Source organism: Heterocephalus glaber, unplaced genomic scaffold (assembly GCF_053883595.1).
Source record: "Heterocephalus glaber isolate CG9 unplaced genomic scaffold, H.glaber_assembly_v1.0 deba00001600, whole genome shotgun sequence".
In the NCBI taxonomy this organism is placed as follows: domain Eukaryota; kingdom Metazoa; phylum Chordata; class Mammalia; order Rodentia; family Bathyergidae; genus Heterocephalus; species Heterocephalus glaber.
In genome coordinates, this window is record NW_028258372.1 from 38,870,592 (window position 1) to 38,886,746 (window position 16,155).

At 52.0% G+C, this 16,155-nt stretch overlaps 2 protein-coding genes across 4 annotated transcripts in view; one reads left to right on the forward strand and one right to left on the reverse strand.

The window, feature by feature from the left end:
• Window positions 1-11,700, forward strand: part of Ppp1r12b (protein phosphatase 1 regulatory subunit 12B) — a 230,773-nt gene extending 219,073 nt beyond the window's left edge. The window contains exon 28 of the transcript XR_015444224.1: window positions 11,041-11,700. The gene's annotated coding sequence lies outside the window, so the exon portion shown is untranslated. The remainder of the gene's footprint in view (window positions 1-11,040) is intronic.
• The window catches only part of Syt2 (synaptotagmin 2), a 104,946-nt gene that overhangs the window by 13,648 nt on the left and 75,143 nt on the right, over window positions 1-16,155 (reverse strand). For all 3 annotated transcript variants that reach the window (XM_004862218.4, XM_087193901.1, XM_021242359.2), the window contains exons 2-8: window positions 7,409-7,609; window positions 6,502-6,668; window positions 5,035-5,154; window positions 4,489-4,656; window positions 3,983-4,150; window positions 2,926-3,043; window positions 1,835-1,968 (exon numbers count right to left, since the gene is read on the reverse strand). In XM_004862218.4, the coding sequence (XP_004862275.1) occupies window positions 1,835-1,968; window positions 2,926-3,043; window positions 3,983-4,150; window positions 4,489-4,656; window positions 5,035-5,154; window positions 6,502-6,668; window positions 7,409-7,592 (1,059 nt within the window). In that variant the 5' untranslated portion in view covers window positions 7,593-7,609. The remainder of the gene's footprint in view (window positions 1-1,834; window positions 1,969-2,925; window positions 3,044-3,982; window positions 4,151-4,488; window positions 4,657-5,034; window positions 5,155-6,501; window positions 6,669-7,408; window positions 7,610-16,155) is intronic.

The window sequence follows — 16,155 nt, forward strand, 5'->3', positions numbered from 1 at the left end:
ATAAAGCTTATGTTAGAGAGATAAGCACAAGGTCCTACAGAAATTCAGAGGAGGTGACAGTCCTGCTTGGTCAGACAGGGCAGGCTTCACACAGGAGGTGACATCTGAGTGGGACACGAAGACTGAGGATTTCTCTCAGAAGAGAAAAGAGGAAAGAAGGTTCTAGGAAAGAAGATGAGCCTGGATAAGGACACAGGCACGTGAGGACTGAGAAACATTACAAGTGCAGAATCGTGGAGCTGTGGAGTGAGAAACAACGAACAGGAAGTAAGGTCAGGTGGGCTGAATCAGATAAGGAATTCGCATTTTATCCTTCAGACAAGCAGTTGGAAGATTTTTTTAAGAGGAGTGGCATGGATAATTTGGAAAGAAAACCATGTCACTGAGGTAGAAGATTGGGCAGGCCTAAGGGCACCAGGGAGACCAGTCGCTGGGGGTCCTGGAAGGATGGAGACTGAGTACTTAAACCAAGGTGGTGGGTTTGGGAAGTCAGGGCCAGAGTGGAGAGGCATTGAGAGGAATCAAGACTTGGCAATCAGTTGAGTTTGTTGAAGCAACAGTCAGTGCCTTTCTCCTCTCAACCCCAGCCAACTCAGACTCATCCTTGAGGACAAAACTTTCTCTGGGAAGCCATCCCTAAACTGTTCACAGTCCTCTTCCTTATACTCAGTGAAGCTGTCATCTCACCAGCCATGTTGCTTGTCCCCTCTCACCGGGACGATCTTCACAGCCAGGCGTGCATCTTCTACATATTTGTGTTCCCAGCTCCTGGAAAGTGCGTGGCACTTAGGAAATGCTCAGCAAAGTATGTTGGATAAATGAGAAAGGAAAAGGGATTGGGGTCTAAGATGATGCTCAGATGTCTGACTTGGGCTACTGGGTAGACGGTGGAGCCATTCACTAAAAACAGAATTCAGATGAAGCAGGTTTGGCTGTGAAGAGAGAGAGATTTAGACCCTGGGTTTAGACACGTTGGATTTGAGATGTTTGGGCAGTATACTTGGTATCTGTCTTAAGTTCTCCATCAGAAAGACTTCTCCTGGACTCCCATTCCTGCTGAGCTGCCCATTGTTCCCTTGAAGAATTCCATATGTGACATCACAGACACCTCCAACTCCAAGTACTCCCTTGGCTCTCTCGCCCCTCAGCCCTCCTGGAGGGGAGAAGTGTGTGGATCAGCTCACTGCAAAGAAGGAGAGTCTGGGACTCCACAAGGACCAATCATGCTGCAAGGCCCTGGCTGCATCTCACTGCAGTCCCAGAGGCCAAGGGCCTCTTGTCCTTCCGTATACCAGCCATACGCAAAGTGGAGAAAAACAGACCTCATTTCTGACATTCACAGAATTTGCTGGATGGAGGGAAAGAAGGGATGGAAGAAGAGCAGAGAAGGCTGGAAGGTCAGCATGGGGGAAAAGAAGGGAGGAAAGGCATAGATGGGAGCAGTGCTAGGGAGCCCAGAGACGGGGCGGGGGGGTATGGCCATGGCCAGCTGTGGCCAGAGAAGGGTGGAGGAGGCGGTGGCTTTTCCTCTCCAGTCACTCCCAACCGTGGGCTGGTGCACAAACACCCATGTGCACAGCCATGTTCCTTGAAGTCCTTAAGGACTGATAGGTAGAAGTTTCTGGAATTAGTTCACATTCATCTCGTCAGAAAAGGGGGACCCTCCAGGAGACGCCTCGGGCAGGAGGCCCCCACAGCATCATCACCCGAGCCTTCCCCAACACGTGAAGCTGTTCTTTGCATGTCCTGCTGAGTTTCCTGCCCTCGACGCCCTGGCACTCACTCATTTGTCCCAACCCCAGCTCCGTGCCTAAGACCCGGAGGGCTTGAGCACCTGAATCTGCTCGAAGGGGATCTCGAAGCTGAAGGACTCGTTGAAGTAGGGGTTCAGGGTCTTCTTTTTCACTGTCGTCTTCTTCTTCTTAAGCCTCTTACCATTCTGCATGAGGTGGATCTTCACATAGGGGTCTGTGGAGAGAGTCCCAACCCCAGAGGCTCCTTAGCTCTCACCTCGCTCTGAGTGACAGGGTCTCCACCTGCTGAGACCAGGCCCTCAGAAAGCCCAAGACACCAGACAGGAAGTCCTAATGGTATAAAAGAATCATCCAGTTCAAGGTGGGAAAATGTTTCACCTCAAGGACAAACTCCGACCTGTTGGTTGTGGTTCCCAGGAGGATCAAGCTGGGACACTTCCTGAGTCTAGGCGAGGCCTTGTGAAGGAGAGTGGGGTCTGAGTGGCGATACCTGTGCCAGGCAGGGGACAGAGGAATGCTAAAGGCTGGCACACCTCTGCCACATCCTCGCCCTGGCCCAGCAGAACCCTCCCTGCAGATGAGAAACTGAAGCTCAACAAGGGAAATGACTGCGCAAGGTCACACCCTGCATCAGTCACACAGCCGGAGCCCATTTACAGGGCTAGTTCTCTGGGAAAGCAGTGTAGAGGCAGAAGGGTCACCAGCACCCTGTGCCGTGCACCACCAGGTAAATCTGAAACTTGGAGCACCCCACACACATGGAGTCCCTTTTCAGGGCACAGCCAGCAGAGCCTACAGCGTCTCCTGGACAAGTGTCCCTGACTGTGGTGGCAGAGAGGCACCCTTTGAGCTAAGCCCTGCCTACTTCCTACACTTGCTTGAGAGAAGTAAAATCCTAAGACACTGGCCCATTTGGGTAAAGTTTCACAGATCTTTCCTTCACGGGTCACAGCACAAGGCCAGCGGGTACTGGGATAGTAACTCAGATTGGGGGCAAGGGCCCTTTGGAGAAAGGGGGAGTGGGAACCCAGAGCTCCCTGCTCTGAAGGGAGACACCCAGTTCCCAGAGTGGGGACATTTTCCTCCTCAACGGGGCAGGCAAACGCCAGGGGTTCTGAGCAGTGACTGGCTCGCTGGTGCCACCCAATGGCAGCCACAAGCACTGCGTTACCTGAAAGACCACCCACATCCATCTTCTTGAGGTTCTTGGCCTCCAGGATGCAGACAGTGAGCTTCCCGGCTGTGGGCACATAGCGCAGGGAGGTGCAGATGTCACCCAGCTTCTCCGGCTGTCCGGGGAAAAGTGGGACCAGGTCATCGCAGCTATCCACTGCCTCTAGTGTGACCCGCCCTGTCTTGCCAGTCTGGTTTGCGGCCACCAACCCCTTCCCCGCCTGATCTGGGAGCCTCTTGCTGCAGTTCCCAGCCACGACCCAACGGGGCTCGACATGTGGGTATGTTCAGACCATCCCAGGCGAGGTGGGCAGGGCACGAACAGGGGGAAGCCAAGCGTCCGTTCCCAAGAGCCCAGGAGACCGAGAATGTCGGAAGCCTCCTGCCCCTGCCATCTCTCCCCAGCCCACTGGTGAGACTGACCACATCACACCTACTTCTGGGCCACCGCCCTTCCTCCTGGACACAGCGTGAGCCCCAGGGTCCAGAAGGATGTCCTGTGCATCCCTCTTATCCCTACACCACTGCCTGGTACCATGCTAGCACCAGGGACTTGTCCCGGACAAATGACCAATGCCTAGAAGGAAGAGTGGCCAAGGTGAAGTTTCAGATACACAGCAGGTGTTCAGTAAATATCTGATGAGCAAATGCAACCTGTAACAATCGCTAGGACAAGCGCTCATGCTGAGAATCCTTTCGAACAAATGTGAACGTGCACGTGGGCAAACTGAGGCACAGAGTCAGGAATCGGTGGTCCTAGATGATAGCAGAACCTTATGGGTAACAGCGTTAATGGTTCTTATCTATGTGATTGCCTACCAAACACCAGGCTTGTACGTGGACAGTTCATCCTCATCTGTAGAGTCTAAAAAGGAAGCCCAGAGCCAGAGACTTCAAGCCACTTGCCCAGAGTCAAGAGCTCAGCGGCATGGGGCTGGAACCCTAACCTGGGAGCCTGAACCTACAGCCCACCCTCTCCGCCAGGCCAGGCAGCGGGAGTCGGGCAAGCAGCAGCGCTGCTCCTCCTGCTGGCTCAGGGCTCGCTGTGCTCTCACCTCCTCCTTCTCCCCGCCTTGCAGGTCTCTCCACTCCTCGATGGGCTGGCCGAGGTCCACAGTGTTCATGGGGACCTTTACCTCCCCAATGATGTCGTGTTTGGAGAAGCGGTCAAAGTCGTAGATGGCCATCACCAGGGTTTTGCCCCCCAACTCCTGGTAGGGCACCTGCAGGGCACAAAGGGATCAGAAGGGGTAGGAATGACCCGTGCACCTCCAGGGAATCCAGTGCACAAGTTGCTGGCCCAGGCCGACCCACAGGGCTCCCGAGATTCCATAGAGAAAAGAAAGACCCAGCAGGGCTTCTGGGCGCAGAGAGTAAGGACCGGATGGGAGGGGTCCCCATCCGCCACAGAGGTCAGCATGAGCTTCCAGGTGGCCGCATGCAGCCCACCACTGGTCCAGCTGAGCTGGTCCCGTGGCCCCGCCATGGCCCAGGACTAAGGAAAGATCTGAAGAAATCAAGCACGGGGAGGGAGCTGGCAGCACCCTTGCAGACTCATCACCTTGAAGGTGAAGGTCTCGTTGAAGGCAGGGTTCAGGGTCTTTCGATGGACTTTGGTCTCGTATTTCTTCTTCTTGTCTGGGAGGAGGAAGACTTTGACGTAAGGGTCCGAGGTGCCCCCCATGTCCAGGGCAGGTAGTTCCGCAGCCTGCAGGACGCCCACGGTGAGCTGGGGAGAGAGGGATGGAGGGCGGGGGCTGAGCTCCGCGCTGCTCAACACCAGCGCTGGCCCGGACCCAGCCCCCTACTCCTCCCCAGAGGTGACAGCTGGAGGCTGGGCTGGGGGCTGACCGGGGCCAGCTGGCCTCCGCCTCCTGCCCCACGGATGTGCAGTGACACCGGGGAGCCTGAAGTTGGATGCTCACTGGTTTGCCCGCGCTTGGTGGGCAGCTTAGCCCAGTGTCAATCTGGCGCCTTCCCCAGAGCAGGCTGGTGGCCATGCCAGTTCAGGGTCCAGACAGATGCACCCTGTGGTTTCCAATCCATGGAAAGCACCAATACCCACGCACGGGCAACTTTTCTACCCCCTCGGCCCAGCTGCACACACCTGGTTAGCCTGGAAGTCGTAGTCCAGGGAGAACTGCAGTTTGCCCAGATTCTCTGGCTCTTTCTCCTCTTCTCCTTCACCTTCTCCCTCAGTCAGGCCCATCTCTGCGTCGTCATCATCCTGACGGAGCTTGGGGGAGGAAGGGAGGAGTGAGATAAAGGGGGAGAACAGGAGCAGCCAGGATCAGCACCTCTCTCCCCCTGTCCAACCCTGACGCAGACCCGGGCTGGGGCAAGGGATACAACGTGGCACAACCAGGGGGCTGCGCTGCCCCACAGCCCGCCAGGACCCCCGTGGCCCAGCAGCCTGCACGTGGGAGGCAGGCTGTAGCTCTGGTGTCCTCCTCAGCACTATGAGGCCTGGCACTATGCCACATGCCCCACAGTGTCCCGAGGGAGAGGACTCGCTTTCCCCATAAGATGCCCCCCCAAAACCTGCCCCAACTCAGACCACACCCACCCTGGGCAAGACGTACCAGCAGCCCAGTCCAGGCAGATGGGAGCGAGACATGTCCACGGAGGTAGAAAGAGAAGGAAGAAAGTGACGTAAGAAAAACTCCTGCAGCTCGAGCCGGTCCCTGAAGTCACAGCCACTTGGGGGGACCAGGCTGGGCCAGACCCAGGTCACTCTTGGAAGCTCACACACACACTGTAGGCCCCTTCTGGGCCAGGCACACACATGCGTGCACACACACGCACACGCACATCCCCAGGTAAGCACTCAAAGGCCACATGACCCTGGCCAACTTGCGACCTCCCCTCCGTCCTCCATTCCGAGGCCGTGAGGTCTTCCAGTCACTCCCCAGACAGACACAGGAGTGGGAAGCACACGGGGCTTCTGTGACCTCAAAAGAAGACTTCGGTATATTAAGGGACCTTTCCAGAACTGGGGGTGACTCAGCAGTAGAGCATTTGCCTAACATGTGCAAGGCCCGGGGTTCAATCCTCAGCATGGCCAGAAAAAAAAAAGAAAAGGATCTTTCTAGTGGGACCGACACCAAAAGACACTTGTCTCTAAGGCTAGAATAAATTGAATTTTTCTGTGGTTAGCAATGGATTCAAATGGATTTGACCCGTCTGGGTGCCTCGGGACCTTCCTCCTGCCTTGCCTAGCTCCCCACCCTGGCCTAGCCCTATGCCTCTGAATAGGATCTTATCGTCCCTCAGCCTTTTCTGGGTTCACACAGGGTTCCCCAGTGGTGGCTTCCTGCTGGGGACAGCAGGCTGTCTCTCTAGCATTTTGCTCCAGTGGCCTCCTTGGGGAACATATTGTCCCCTCCCTTGCTTTCCAAGGATGAGGCCAAGCTGACACATGAATAAGCTCCCTTTCCCACTAGGAAACGTGGGCCTTGTGGAGTTTGAAGGAGAAGCCGTGAGGCCATGCAAGCCCAGAAGCCTTTGCATTGCCTTCAGCATCAGAAAAGCTGGGCTGGGTCCCTTCCTGGGCCCCAACACCACCTGCTCCTACCTGACCACCCTTCATGTCCTTCATATTCATGGCGTTCTTCATGCCCTTCCCCTTCTCCTTCTTGTTCTTTTTCTTCTTGCAGCAGCACTTCTTGCAGATGCAGAAGCAGCAGGTGAGGAGCAGCAAGCCAGCGACCACAGCGATGGCAATCAGAGCCCACGGTGGCACTGCCCACACAGAAGGCCCCAGAGTCAGCATGCCGTGCCTCGCAGGCCTGAGCCCAGAGGGTGGCAAAACGGGCGCCCACCGCTGGCACTCAGTCATGAGAGGGCTCACTCAAAACAGAAAGGCTTCTTGATGTTTACTACAAGGGCCAAGGAAGCCTGGGCTTTGCTAGCTCAGGTGTGGGGGGGTGGGGGGGGGTGGACCCTGGGCTGCTCTCCGTGGTCCTGAAGCACCAGCTCCCCCCAAACTGCACCTCTGATGTCTCCTACTCAGCCTTTGCCAGCAATTCAAAGAGCAGCAGAAACTTTCTTTTTGTTTTTCTTTTTTTTTTTTTTGGTACCAGGGATCGAACTCGGGTCCTTGCACTTGAGAGGCAGGCGGTGGAACCACTGAGCTAAATCCCCAGCCCCAAACTTTCATTTTTTATATTCCAAAATAAACTAGTTTCAAAATGTAACCGAAAAGCTGAATAATGATTTCTATTTTATCATTTTTGAATCTTTTGACAGTTTTTTAAGCTTTTTTAACATTTTAAGAAATGTTTTCCCCTTGGAGAGTGGAGCATACACCAACCCCCTAAAGCCCCTCATTGGTTCCAGCCCACACCGACCCCCCAGTTCCTCCAGGGGTTCCCCCAAAGAATCCAAGCTGAGGTGCAAGCTTTAGGCAAGAGCCCTGCCCAGCTGTGCCGCCCACTCCGGTCCTGCCCCCAGGCCACGGCCTCCGGCCCCAGGCCACTCACAGGGAATCTTGTTGATCTCATTGAAGAACTTCTCCTTCAGCTTGGCAAACATGTCCTCCTGACTCTCCCCAGCACCCCCGCTCTCTGTGGAGCTGGAGTTGTCTGCGGGTCCAATCGGCATTGTGGCAGTGGTGGTGGCAGGAGCCACAATGGGCTCCTGGGTCCTCTTGAAGATGTTCCTCATGGTGGCAGCGGGGATGGCTGAGGAGGAGCAGGGAAGAGGGCAGGGTGAACATCCCGGAGGCCCAAATGCAGCAAAGGACAAGGAAAAGCTATTCCAAAAGCTCAAGACAACAATACTCCCTTTACAGTTCAAAGGTGTTTTGCTTAAGGTCAGCAACTGTGGAAACAATGATAGTCACAGTATGACAGTACATATATATTCAAGGGCTGTAAAAAGTGTTTTCCATGTGCAATCTCATGTAATACAAACAACCAAACATTATATGATGTGATATTGTCCCCACTTAACAGACAGGAAACAGGTTCAGAGAGGCAAGGCGAGCAGGCTTTCCCAAGGCCACTTAGCTAGAAGATGGGAAACCGGTTGGAACAAGTCGGCCTGACTCCAAAGCCTGCAGACCACACAGAAAGGCTGGGGAGCGAGTCACAAAAGCAGAGAGCATACAAGAAAGAGCTCATGAGCCCCTTCCTTCTACCGTCCTGAGAACTAAGGTCAGCACTTGGACACTTTATACCAGTTACTTTTTCTGTTTTACATGTGGAGATCATACTATATACAGTATGGGATTCTGCCTTGTTTTAAAACCCAAAATTTTATCTTAAGCCTTTTCCTTTATGATTAAATTTTATTCATGTTTGTTTGTTGAGTCAGGGGCTCACATGTAGCCCAGGCTGGCCTTGAACTCATGGCGATCCTCCTACCTCAGCCTCCCGAGTACTAGGATTACAGGCATGTGCCACCATGCCTGGCTTAAACTTTATTCTTAAAAACCTTGCTGGGGTTTTAGCTCAGTGGTGCTGTGCCTGCCTCGCAAGCACAAGGTCCTGAGTTCAATCCCCGGTACAAAAAAAAACTCAGCTAAATAATATCCCACAAATGGCATTATCATAATTTGTTTATTCTACTATTAACCATTAGACATTTCAGTAGTTTCCAGCTTCTTGCTAGGAAAAATATTACTATGCAGCTAGGGATGTAGCTCAGTGTAGAGTGCTTGCCCACCATGTGTAAGGCCCCAGTGTCAGCACCCCTCAAATACACATCCACATCTGCAAACACATACACACGCACACGCACACGCACGCACACACACTACTACAGTGAACATAACTTTTGGGCTCCATTTAGGGCTATGTTCTTTTGGGCTTCCAAACCCTGCCCCAGACCCAATCTCTTCCTTGCCCTCAGACTATTTCTGCCTCTCAGAGTAGGGGCAGTCCTGTCACTAAAGTCCCATAAGGGCAGGTGCTGGCCTGCACCAGCCTCCCTCCATGCCAGGCACACGGTAGAGCTCAGAGGGCATCTGCTGGGTGCAGTGCTTGGGGGACCTAGCAGTGAACACACAGAGGCACTCTAGATCACAAAAAGATACAACACGTCTCCCGGAGGCATCAGTTTTACTTAGTGACACATGACAGTATTTTTATTATTAAAATAAGCCTGGTTGGGCCGAGGATTTAGCTCACTGGTTCTAGTGCCTGCCGCACAAGTGCAATGTCCCGAGTTCGATCCCCCTGGACCCCTGGCCTTTAAAACAATAACAGCTTTACTGACATCAGTAAATTCATCAGCCATATCATCCTTGTACTTTGCTCTCTTAAAGTGTACAGTTCAGTGGTTTTTAGTATATTACAGTTGTGTGACTATTTCCACAGTCTAATTTTAAATCATTTCCAAAAGGAAATGCTGTACTAATTAGCAGTCTCTCTATCCCTGCCCTCTTCCCAGCCCCAGCAACCACTAATCTAATTTTTTTTTTTTTTTGGTACTGGGGATTGAACTCAGGTCCTTGCGCTTGCAAGGCAGGCAGCAGAACCACTGAGCTAAATCCCCAGCCCCAACTAATCTACTGTCTCCAGAGATCTGCCTATGCAAAATATTTCACATGAACTGATTCATAAAATATGCAGTCTTTGGGACTGGCTCCTTTCATTTACTGTGATCTTTTCAAGGTTCATCCATGTTGTACCATGCATCAACTCTCCATTCCTTTCTTACTGTCAAATAATATTCTGTTGTACAAATATAATCCATTTTTTATCTATCTGTTCGTCAGTTTCTGGACATTTGGGTTATTTTCATTTGGGGGCTATTATAACTAATACTACTATGAATAGCCATGTATAAGTTTTAGTGTGGACATACATTTTCATTTCTTTTGGGTAAAGATTTAGGATTGAAATTGCTGAATCGTATGGTAACTATGTTTGATATTTTAAGCAACCACCAAACTATTTTCCCTAGGTGGCTGCATGAATTTTTATTATCAGCAATGCATGAGGCTTCCAAATCCCCTATATTCTAGACAATACTATTTGTTCATACATGCCTTTTGGTTTAAAGCCTTCCTGGTAAGGGAGGAAGTGGTGTTTCACTGTGGGTTTGATTTGCATTTCCCTAATGACTAATGATACTTTTTCTGTGCAATTGTTTTCTTTTGAGAAATTCCTTTGCCAAATTTTTAATTAAATATTTGTCTTTTGATTATTTATCACTACTAGCTCCTTGTCAGATGGTGCGGGTGGAGAGATGAGAGGGAGGTTCCGGTCCGACAGAGCCATCCTCTGTCCACACTGTGGCAGGAGCCAGTGCCCCCACAGGGCTGGGGGGGGTGCCTCGCACCAAGGTACCACGTATTCGCTTCAGTTCTGGAGTTGCGTGAATTATCTTTCTGTTTCTTTTGATGGCATCCTTTGAAACAACAAAAGTTTTACATTTTGATGATGTCCAATTTCTTTTGTTGCTTATCTCTTTAGCAGTGTCTCTAAGAAATAATCACATAACCCATGGTCACCAAAAATGTAGTCTTATGTTTTCTTTTAGGATTTTTATAGTTTTAAACAGTACCTTAAGGTCTACAATTTATTGTGTATGGTGCAAGGGGCTCAAATTCATTATGTGGCTATCCATTTGACACAGTAGCATTTATTGAAAAGAATATTCTTTCCCCTATTGAATTACTTAAGTACCCTTAAAAAATATGAGCTGACCATAAATACGGAGCTTTACTTTTGGACCCTTGAGCCTAAAGCACTGAGTTTTATGTCTATTCTTATACTAGCACCACACATCCTAATGACAAAGGTTGTAGTAAGTTTTAAAATCAGGCAGAGTAAATCTTTCTACTTTACTCTCTTATTCAGATTATTTGGGCCACCCTGGGGCCCTTGCATTTCCATAGGAACTTTAGGATCAACTTGTTTGTGTAAGAAAACTAGCTGGGAGTTTTATAGGGATTGCGTTGAATCTGTAGATCAATTTAGGGATTATTGCTGTCTTAATGATATTGTTCTAAAATATTTTTCCATTTCTTTAGATCTTTAATGTTTTCAACACTGTTTTGTAGTTCTCAGTATACCAATCTTGCATCTCTCTTGTTATATTTATAGATATTTTGTGTTGATACTAAATGGAATTGTTCTCTCTCTCTCCTCTCTCATGGTGCTAGGAATGGAACACCCAGGGCCTCAAGTATGCCAGGAGAGGAGTCCTGCACCACTGAGCCCCAGCCCGGCCTGGACCTGTTCTCTTCCACTTCCTGGTTGTTCATTCCTAGTGTTTAGGGTACAATGTCACATTGCTCATGTATTAGTTCTAATAGCATGTGTGTGTGTGTTCCTTAGGGTTTTATGTATACAGAAGCATGCAATGGACAGGATCTTACAGCTTTCTTTACAATCTGGATACCTTTTCCTCTCTTGTCCTTCCTTAAATGCTGGCTGGCACCTATGATGAACAGGGATGATGACAGTGGGAATTCCTGTTTTGTTCCTGATCTTATGAGGAAATGTTCAGTCCTTGTCTGTTAAGTATAATGTTGGCCGTGGGCTTTTTGTAGATGCTGTCTATCAGACTGAGCCCACGCGGCTATGTGTTCTGGAGTCTACATTGTAACCTCACCCTGAACCCCCAGGACCATGGCAGTCCTGCTCCTCATTCTGCACTCAGCTCCCTACCAACTCCTCAAACAAACCACCCATTCCTCCACCCCCAGCACCTCTGGCTGAATGTGAATCCCTGGGATACCACCCCGTGTTAGAAAACTCCAAACAAATCCCTTTTCATAACTGCATTTCCTCATATAAAAAGTGCTGAAAACACACTACCCATTTTTCAGAACTGTTGAAAATTTAATGCATTTGATCATACACAAATGACATCCACTAAATGTGGGTTGACTCTGAAGTGTTCATCTAGCCCCTTTCAAGATGCCTGGAAATGTGGACCTTCTTAAAAAGCTGATCATCCACAGAAAATGGTCCCTTAACAGAGACCCTGGGATAAAGAGCCAGCTTGGAAGGAGAGGTCACATTCTTCAGGGGCCAGGTCACCTTCAGACCAAGATAAGAAGGGGTGAGCTACGTCACAAGTCCTGAAGCCCCAGGAAAGAGCCTGGCAGGGACCACTGCAGGTTCTGAGCAGAGGAGCTGCCTGATGTAAAAGCAGGTAAGTCAGAGCCAGACCAAAAGTGACGTGGACCTGGGCTAGGGTAAGAACATAGGAGAGGGAGCAGAGAGAACACAACACGTGTGAGAGACATCCATTCATCCATTCATTCCTGAGTCCGTGTTATACTTTGCTCATAGAACTTCCGTAAAATAAATATTAAATAACTGCACATAAATGAATGTAAAGCTGGGGGTTTAGCTCAGTGGTTCTGCCGCCTGGCTCTCAAGTGCAAGGTCCCAATCCCCGGTACCAAAAAAAAAAAAAAGAACAAATGAATGTAAAGTTGTCATTCTGAGAAATCCCCCAAAGGAGAAATACCCAGTGGTGTGAGGGTTTCTACTGGGGGACTGGGATTTGGGGAAGCAAAAGTGTTTTCCTGGGGAAGCAATGATTGAACCAAAACCTGAAGGGAAAGTGGGAAGCATCCAGGTAAAGAGGCAGAGAAAACAGCAAGTGCAAAGGTCCGGAGGTGGAAGAGTGGGCGGAGCACAAAGTTTGAAAGGAGGCAGGGTGACAGGAGGGAGCACGCATAGACCAAGAGGAGGCTGGCAGGATGGGCAGGGCCGGGCCAGGTACTTCACAAGGGGCCACATCCAAGTCTTCTCTCCCTCAGAGGAATGGAAGCATCAGAAAGCTTAAAGGACAGGGGTGAGGACAACATGTACAGATTTCAGTTGTGAGGGCCAGGGATTTAGCTCAGTGGTTCCGCCGCCTGCCTCTCAAGCTCAAGGACCCAAGACCGGTACCAAAAAAAACCAAAGAGAAACGATCTCTGTTGCGAAAATTTCCCTTTGGCTGTCGTGAGGAAAGAGACAAGAGGAAGACACGATCCAGAGGGAGCTGAACATCTCGTTATCCCCAAGCTCTTAGGAAGGACAAGACAGCAGCCCTGGGGACTCCCCCAGCAGGGAATGACTTCCCCAGGGACGCAGGGCCCCTAACAAAGCATCAGCAGCTGACTGGGAGCTTTTCGGGGCCCTGGGGCCTGGAACGCCCTTTAAGTCCCTCTCTGATAAAACCCACAGGGTTCCAGCTGCCTCGATGGCAAGGACATGACGAAAAGGCTTGAGTAGGTGGCTCTCGGTGGAAGGCAGACGCAAGGCAACGCTCAGTGTCCACCCAGGCGCTTGGGCAAAAGCCTCAGGTCCGCCTCTGCATGCCACTTTCCCTCTCCTGGGTACGGCGGCCTCCTCTCTGTAAGTTTCCGCTCTCCCCACACTCCATCTCACCCCGCTGCCGCCACTCTGACTCCTCCATACCCAGGCCCTGGACCCTCGGCACATGCAGACAGCCTGGCCCAGCCCGCCGGCTCCCAAGCACACTCCCCATCTCTCTCCTCTGCTCCCAGGCACTCAGTTCCTGCCACAAACCCACCCGACAGACCCGTCTCTCTCAGCCTGTGCGCCTGCTGTCCCTGGCCTAGAATGCTCCTCCGTAGAAACCCCTGAGACCTTCCTGGGACCACCCTGACCCCTCCTGTCCTAACTTTTCCCCAATTCTTTGCGCTCCCTTGGCTTCCCTTTTTCCTGGCACTTGCTGGGGAAATGCCAGCCCTGAAGAGCTCCCTGGTCAGCCCGGCCCTGCCCCACGGCCACCCCCAGGCCACACAGCACCGCGGGTGACAGCACCCATGCAGCTGTGGGGCCTGGGGACTCTGGCCTCACCGCAGGCTGTACAGAAGCCTGTGTAGACGGCACCTCCCCCCGCATCTGCTCTGCCTCGGTCACAGTGCAGGCCTGGGTCTCCTCACACCCTTGCCTGTGATCACAGGAGAAATCCAGGGCTGGGGATTTAGCTCAGTGGTTCTGGTGCCTGCCTCGTAAGCACAAGGTCCCGAGTTCAATCCCCAGTACCAAAAAGAAAAAAAAGAAAAAAAAAGCAATAGAAGCCACTGCAAATGTGCGCAGTAGCCACCCTGGTCCCTGATGCCGGTGGCACTGCAGGTTGCTTCTCTCCTTCCGGGCAGTCCTGAACCCTGTGCGTCATCCCTGTCCCCTCCGACAGCCCAGGAAGGTCTTGTTCGAATGTTCACCCTTTCCCTTTCTCTGCCGGATCTCTCCCGGTTTAAAATATCACCCGCCAATCACGCAGCCAGTGAAGAGCATCCCGAGCCACCTTCCCCACTCCCAGGCCCATCCTCTCCTCTGGCCAACTTCAGAAGGAGCTGCCACCACGCCGCCTCTACTCCCTCGCCTCTGCCTCTCTCTGAGCCCTCCTCCCCATCACTCCGCTGCAGTGGCTCTGCGTAAAGTCACCCGTGACCTCCAGCTCCCTAAACCCAAGGGGGGTTTTCCTTTAACACAATCCCTCAGCCCTGTTCACCCGAACTGCCACCCTCCCCTCCACAGTTCCCTGTCCAGGACGCCCTCCGAGCACGTTAACACTTTGTGGCTGCTTAAGCAGAGACCTCGTTTGTTTTGCTCATCACTGTAGCTTTACTGCAGAGTGGGTAAACAATGGCCACAGGCCATATCCAGCCCCCATCTAATTTTTGTACATAAAATTTTATTAGAGCAAAGCAACACTCACAGTCCACACGCCCGTGGTGGCTGCACAGAGCCGAGCAGTTGGGAAGGAAGATGTCATGGCCTGCGAGGCTGCAGTCACTTACGAGGTGTCTGGCCCACGACAGGAGCTGAGGAGCACGTGGGGTGCAAGTGAGCAGGGCAGGCTCTGGGGTCACTGGGCCTCATGTGCCACTCACAGATGACAGCGCTGCCGGTGGCATCCCCAGTGTTACCCGCTGTGTCTGTGGCCGAGTCTGAGCCACAGGTACTCTCTGTAGCTGTTAGGACTCGCTCCAGCAGTCACCAGGGAGGGACCGAGGCCGGGCGGTGTGGATCGCGAGACCCTCAGGCGGGGCCAGTGGGCAGGGGCCCTGCGCAGGGCTCTGTGACCCCCTCATCAGAGGACCCGGGCTGGGGAGAGTAGACATGTCCCTGGGGCACTGCTGGACCTTAGGGAGTTCTTTTCACCTTGCTCTCAGATTTTTAAAAAATTTTTATATTAAGACAGGGTCTTGCTAAGTTACCAGGTTGCCCAGGCTGGGCTCCAAGTTGGGATCCTTCTGCCTTAGCCTCCCAGAGTACTGGGATTACAGGAGTGCCGCTGTGCCAGGCTCCTGTGTGCCTTTCCATTTTCCCTGGAGACCACAGTCCCATGGTGAGAGACTGGCAGCCTCTCGGCAGACACTGCCCCATCTGACCCACCGCCTGTCAGCCAGCTCTGTGGCGGCTCTAAGTGGAGAGACAGAGAAGCCGCGGGAGCCTTCAGCAGCCCTGGCCCCGGCCTCCTGCCTCTTGCCTGCTCAGGTGGGGCTGACCTTCACGGTGGGCTCCTGCTGGTCTCCTCCCACCCCACCTGCCCGTCCAGACTGCTCTCAGGCCCGCACAGTGGCCTCTTATTAAAGCCAAAACCCCGCAGCAGCTTTTTATCCCCTCAAAGAAAAACTGGAGTCCTCACGGCAGCCTTCGGGGCCCCCAGGGCTCTTCCCCCTCGGCTCTACCGGCCGCCTCCTTGCAGACTCTCTCGACTCAGGGCCTCGCTGTTCCCCTGCCTGAGATACTGTTCCCTGCAGGCTGCCCCAGCTCAGCGAGGTCATGGTGCTGACTGACTCAAAACCACAACCCGCCTCCAACCTGGCCCCCACAGCCCTCCCGATTTGTTTTCCTCCCCAGCACTTTTACCAGTGGACAATTCTACTTGCCCATCTCCCATCACTAGAACTTAAGATTCAGAAACGCAGAGATCTCTGACTGGCACACAGTACACGCTCAATAAACAGCAGGGACCGGATAGAGACCTTAATCTCTATCATGCCCTTGCTGTTCAGCTCAGACCTCTCCCAGGGTGTCTGTGATGTGACCAACCACTTCTGCAGCACTTAATCACTTACTTAAAAAAGAAAACCAAAAAAAACAAAAACAAAAACTTTCATCTTCTCTTTTTGGATATACAGGTTAGGTGCTTTTGATCCCTCCCCAAACAAACCAACAAAAATTGCTAAAGTCTTGGCTAATGTTCTCAAGTCTTCTGTGGGAAAAGGAGGCCCAGACTTGCCAAGGCCACACAGGCATGTGGGGGCAACGTATAAGCAGAATCAGAGTCTCTGGGC